The sequence below is a fragment of the Otolemur garnettii genome, unplaced genomic scaffold, assembly GCF_000181295.1.
Source record: "Otolemur garnettii isolate 467f Iridium unplaced genomic scaffold, OtoGar3 scaffold00127, whole genome shotgun sequence".
NCBI lineage: Eukaryota > Metazoa > Chordata > Mammalia > Primates > Galagidae > Otolemur > Otolemur garnettii.
The window spans coordinates 2,315,788-2,321,450 of NW_003852522.1; the positions used below are offsets into that span (position 1 = coordinate 2,315,788).

A 5,663-nucleotide genomic window follows, 5' to 3' on the forward strand; every position below is an offset into this window, starting at 1 on the left:
CAAACTCTAGGACTCAAGTGATCCTCTTGCCTCAGCCTCCTGAGTAGCTGGGACTACAGGCACATGTCACAATGCCCAGCTAATTTTTCTATTTTTAGTACAGACAAGGTCTTGCTCTTGCTCAGGCTGGTCTCGAACTCCTGAGCTTAAGTGATCCGCCCACCTCAGCCTCCCAGAGGGCCGGGATAACAGTTGTGAACCACTGTTTTCCAAACTCCTAGGATTTTAGGCATGAGCCACCATGCCTGTGCTATGTTTAGTTTTTGAGGAGCCCACCATAGGAGGGAGCCATTTTACTTTCCATCGTACGGTGACATGGGTTGTAACTTATCAATACTCTCACTAAAACATTATTTAAGGCATTTTTTTTTGTAGTTGACATTTAGGAAGTCTAATATTAAGTTTTTGCCAGACGTGTGATTTGCCAATATTTTCTCCAGTTTCATGGATTGCCTTCTCCATCTGTTAATGTCCTTTGAGGCATAAATGTTAATTTTGATAAATCACATTTCCTTTTCTGTTAGGACTGGCCTTCTGGAATTTTTACCTCAATTCCTCCAAAATGCCATCAAAGGTTATACTTTCTTTTCTTTCCTTTTAAAAAATCTTTATTTATTTATTTATTTGTAGGGACAAAGTCTCACTTTATCACAGTAGATAGAGTGCCATGGTGTCACACAGATCACAGCAACCTCCAACTCCTGGGCCTAAGCGACTCTTTTGCCTCAGCCTCCCAAGTAGCTGGGGACCACAGGTACCCACCACAATGCCCAGTGATTTTTTTGTTGTAGTTTGGCTGGGGCCAGGTTTGAACCCGCCACCCTTGGTATATGGGGCTGGCGCCCTACCCACTGAGCCATAGGTGCTGCCCAAAGGTTATACTGTCTTTACAGCCATATTTGAGGATGTGCAGTCTCATTAGTGATAATGCGAATGCTGTTCTGCATTAAGTAGGACTTTGGTATGGCAGGTGCTACAGACCCAATGTACAAAGAGATATTAAGGGTGACCAAGGCAAGATATATTTCTCCCTGGATTCACCTACATGATATGCTTTCCTATTCTGCCCTTGCTTTACCTAGTAGTTCCATTCTACCATCAGAATACATTGTGGGAGGAAGTGACAGAGAGTAAAAGTCTGATGACAAAGTCATGAAACAAATGTTAGGAGTCTACAGTCATATAAACTTCTTAGCAAGAAAGCCTAGGTACCTCAGGTTGCACCCGTGGCTCAGTGAGTAGGGCGCTGTCCCCACATACCAAGAGTGGTGGGTTCAAACCTTGCCTCGGCCAAACTGTAAACAAACAAACAAATAAAACCCAGAAGTTGTGGCAGGCACCTGTAGTCCCAGCTACTTGGGAGGCTAAGGCAAGAGAATTGCCTAAGCCCAAGAGCTGGAGGATGCTGTGAGCGGTGATGCCATAGCAGTCTACTGAGGGTGACAAGGTGAAACTCTATCTCTTAAAAAAAAAAAAAAAGAAAAAAAAGAAAGCCTAGGTCTCCAGGGATATAAGTCTTACCTATCTTCCTCTACACATGTGGGATATTTCAGGACTCAGCGACCTTTGAGGATGTGGCTGTGAACTTCACCCTGGAGGAGTGGGCTTTGCTGGATCCTTCCCAGAAGAACCTCTACAGAGATGTAATGTGGGAAACCTTGAACAACCTGGCCATTATAGGTAAAAGTGACAACATTTCATCACTCAGTGAATTAGACAAGTGTCTCTTGCTGTAAGTGCTATTCAGAGATTTGGAAAATGGACAAATGGTGTCTAAATCAGGCATGTAAGCTTGGCACCCATAGCACAGTGGTTATGGCACCAGCCACATACACCAAGGCTGGTGGATTAGAACCTGGCCCAGGCCAGTTAAAACAACAATGACAACTGTAACAAAAAATAGCTGGGCGTTGTGGTGGATACCTGTAATCCCAGTTACTTGGAGGATCAAGAAAATCACTTAAACCCAAGAGTTTGAGGCTGCTGTGAGCTATGATGCCACAGCATGCTATCAAGGGTGACATAGTGAGACTCTGTTTCAAAAAAAGAAAAAAATCAGGCATGTTCACAATGTAACATGAACAAGGAATCTAATCATGTTTCGTAATGGTAATAATTCAGGACTATATCTCTGGGTCTGTATTTTAGGAAAAAAACAGGAAGACCAGAACCTTGAAGATCAGTGTAAAAATCCTGGGCAAAAATTGAGGTAATGTACTCATGTGACAAAGCAATGTTTTTTGAGAAAATCTTAGCATGTCAGGAAATATTAAAAATGAGCCAACAAAACAGATAATCCCAATATCAAATTTATTTATCCTTAGAAAATTTTCTCTGAAAACATAGTCTCCAGTTTGACATGGGTATTTGTTGTTTGTCAAATTATTTACTTTGATAAAGTATGTAGATCACTACAAAAGTTTTGAGGCAGACTTTATGATGTCCATTATTTCACTCCCAAGAAACACAGTCAACAGCGACCTTTCTGATTCACCTATGCAAGTTTCTCTTTGCCTACCTTATTGGTGATACCAGGAAGGCTTCTTTTGTTTTTGTCCACGTGAATTTTATGCTTTTTGATTTTTGTGCAAGTCGAAAATTCTGTAATGACCCCCATTTTAAGAAACCAAATAAAAATATTATTTGTTTTATGATTGGTATAGAATAACCATCTTGGAGAGCATGGTTTATTCGTGTTCAACAATTTATACAGTACAGAAAGCCTCCATTTTCCTTGAAAGGTAAAAAAATGTGTCCAGGCATGGAGACTCATGTCTAGCCACCCTAGCCCTCTGGGAGAGGGGCAGAGGCGGGCAGATCACCGGAGCTCAGGAGTTGGAGACCAGCTTGAGCAAAGCAAGATCCTCCCTCTATTAAAAATAGAAAAACTAGCTACTCAGGAGTCTGAGGCAAGAGGATCTCTTGAACCCAGGATCTGAGGCAAGAGGATGTCTTGAGTTTGCTGTGAGCTATAATGCCAAAGCACTCTCTCTACCCAAGGGCAACTGAGTGAGAAAAAATTTAATGCAAGTACAATACTTACTATGAAATAAGAAATCATTTATAAACAAAGCCTTAATATTGTGCTTCTCATTTTCCACAGAAGTTTTATTGAGGAGAGACTCTTTGAAAATAAAGAAAGTAGTCAGTGTGGAGAAATCTTGAGTCAAGATTTAGATTACATGGTGAACAAGAAAACTCCACCTGAACTAAAACCATGTCAAAGCAAGGTGTTTGGAAAAGTCTTCATTGATCATTCATCTTTTTATAGGCTCATTAGACATGACACTGAATACATGCCATCTGAGTATAAGGATTGTAGGCAGAAGTCATATTCACGTAAGCAATGTGAGAAAACCTTCAGTTACTCCCACTCCTTTGGAACATATGAAGGGTCTTCCACTGCAAAGAAACTCTATGATTGTAAGGAATGTGAAAGGACCTTCACTTCTATTGCAGGCTTTCAAAGTAACATGGTAATGCACAGTGGAGATGGACCTCATAAATGTATGCTTTGTGGAAAAGCATTTGCATTTCTCAGTTTTTATCAGAAACATGAAATAATTCACACTGGAGAGAAACCATATAAATGTAAAAAATGTGGTAAAGGTTTCCATACCTCCCATTCCTTATGAGGACATGAAATAACTCACACAGGAAAGAAGCCATATGAATGTAAAGAGTGTGGGAAAGTGTTCATTCATTTCAGTTCCTTTCGTATACATGAAAGGACTCACACTGGAGAAAAACCTTATGAATGTGAGCAATGTGGGAAGGCATTTGCTCAGCGGAGGAGCGTTCAGTGGCACATGAGAATGCACACAGGAGATAGACCTCATAAATGTAAGATATGTGGGAAAGTCTTTCACTGTCCTGGTTCGCTTCAAAAACATGAAAGAAGTCACTCTGGAGAGAAACCCTATGACTGTAAGCAGTGTGACAAAGCCTCAAGTTCTACTTCTTTGCAATATCATGAAAAGATACACACTGGTGAGAAGCCCTTTAAATGTAAGTACTGTGGGAAAGCCTTCAGGTCTTCCAGTTTCATTCGAATACATGAAAGGACTCACACTGGAGAGAAACCTTATGAATGTAAGCTTTGTGGGGATGCATTCCATTGTGTCCATTCCTTTCATAGACATGAAAGGATTCACACAGGAGAGAAACCCTATGAATGTAAGTAGTGTGGTAAAACCTTCACTTCTTCCACTTCCTTTCGATATCATAAAGAATTCACACTGGAGAGAAACCAAATGAGTGTAAGGAATGTGGGAAGGCATTCAATTTTCCCAGTTGCCTTCATATTCATGAAAGGACTCACACAGGACAAAAACCCTATGAATGCAAACAATGTGGGAAAGCATTCTGTTGTGTCCATTCTTTTAATCAGCATGAAAGGACTCACACTGGAGAAAAACCCTATAAGTGTAAAAAAATGTGGCAAAGTCTTCAGTTGTTCTACCTCCTGTAAATATCACAAAAGGTCCCACACTGAAGAGAAGCCCTATGTATGTAGGCACTGTGGTAAAGCCTTCAGATGTGCCAAATGGATTCGAGTACATGAAAGGACTCACACTGGAGAGAAACCTTATGAATGTAAGCAATGTGGAAAAGCTTTCAGGTCTTCAACTTCCTTTCGAAATCATGAAAGGACCCACACAGGAGAGAAGCCCTATGAATGTAAGCACTGTAGTAAAGCCTTTATGTCTGCCAAATGCATTTGAGTACATGAAAGAATTCACATGAGAGAGAAACCCTATGTCTGTAAGACATGTGGGAAAGCCTTCATTTGTTCCAGTGTCTGTCAAAGACATGAAAAAACTCATACTGTTAATGTATGAGAGAAATGCTATTATTATAAGGAATGTTCAAAGCATTCAGTTTGCTTAGTTTCTTTCAAACACCAAAAAATAGAATATAGAAAGACCCTATGACATAACTGAATTTTGATTTGAGAAATCTATGATAGGATAATAAAATCTAGGGGTGGAGTTTAATAATTCCATGATACAATTCACCAATAGCACATTCACATGAGATTTTAAAGGTGGACACAAGGCAGGCATTGGTCACATTTTAGAGGCACCATACATGGTGACAACCAGATTCATATGAGCTGTACAGACACCTGTTTCACACACATTTTCCTGAATCCTTGGCTTGCCCATCCAAAAGTATCCTCAAGAACTCTTCATTTTCACTTTCTGAGAGGTGTAGCTTTCCAAAGATGTTCCTAGAAATTCCACATTAAAGATCTGTCTGTGTAGAATGGAAATTTGAGGAGAATGGAAAGAAGAGTTAAAAAAAAAATTTGAAAGAATAGGACAAAAGTTATCCAGTATATTTTTTTTCAGTGTTTTTAATGTCTTTAACAGAGTTCTGATTCAGACTGTCATGGGTGGGAATACTCTTATGGTCTACTCTTCTTGTCTGCCAGTGAAATTGGTATAAGGCATAATTTGTATGCAAGTATCATTGTTCCTACTGGTAGTGACTGTGTTCTTGAATCAGCATGAAAGCTACAGTGCTGCCATCAAAAACAACTGGATGGGGCTTGGCTCCTGTAGCTCGGCCTCTAGGGCGCCAGCCACATACACCAGAGCTGGTGGGTTCAAACCCAGTCCAGGTCTGCCAAACAACAATGACGACTACAACCAAAAAAT

General features: G+C 40.3%; 1 protein-coding gene across 1 annotated transcript in view; it reads left to right on the forward strand.

Annotated features, from left to right (window-relative positions):
* Nucleotides 1-4,841, forward strand: part of LOC111727841 (zinc finger protein 20-like) — a 23,271-nt gene extending 18,430 nt beyond the window's left edge. The window contains 5 exon segments of the mRNA XM_023517994.1: nucleotides 1,554-1,680; nucleotides 2,149-2,209; nucleotides 3,104-4,092; nucleotides 4,245-4,429; nucleotides 4,431-4,841. Coding sequence (XP_023373762.1) covers nucleotides 1,554-1,680; nucleotides 2,149-2,209; nucleotides 3,104-4,092; nucleotides 4,245-4,429; nucleotides 4,431-4,841 — 1,773 coding nt within the window.
* Nucleotides 4,842-5,663: the final 822 nt, after the last annotated feature.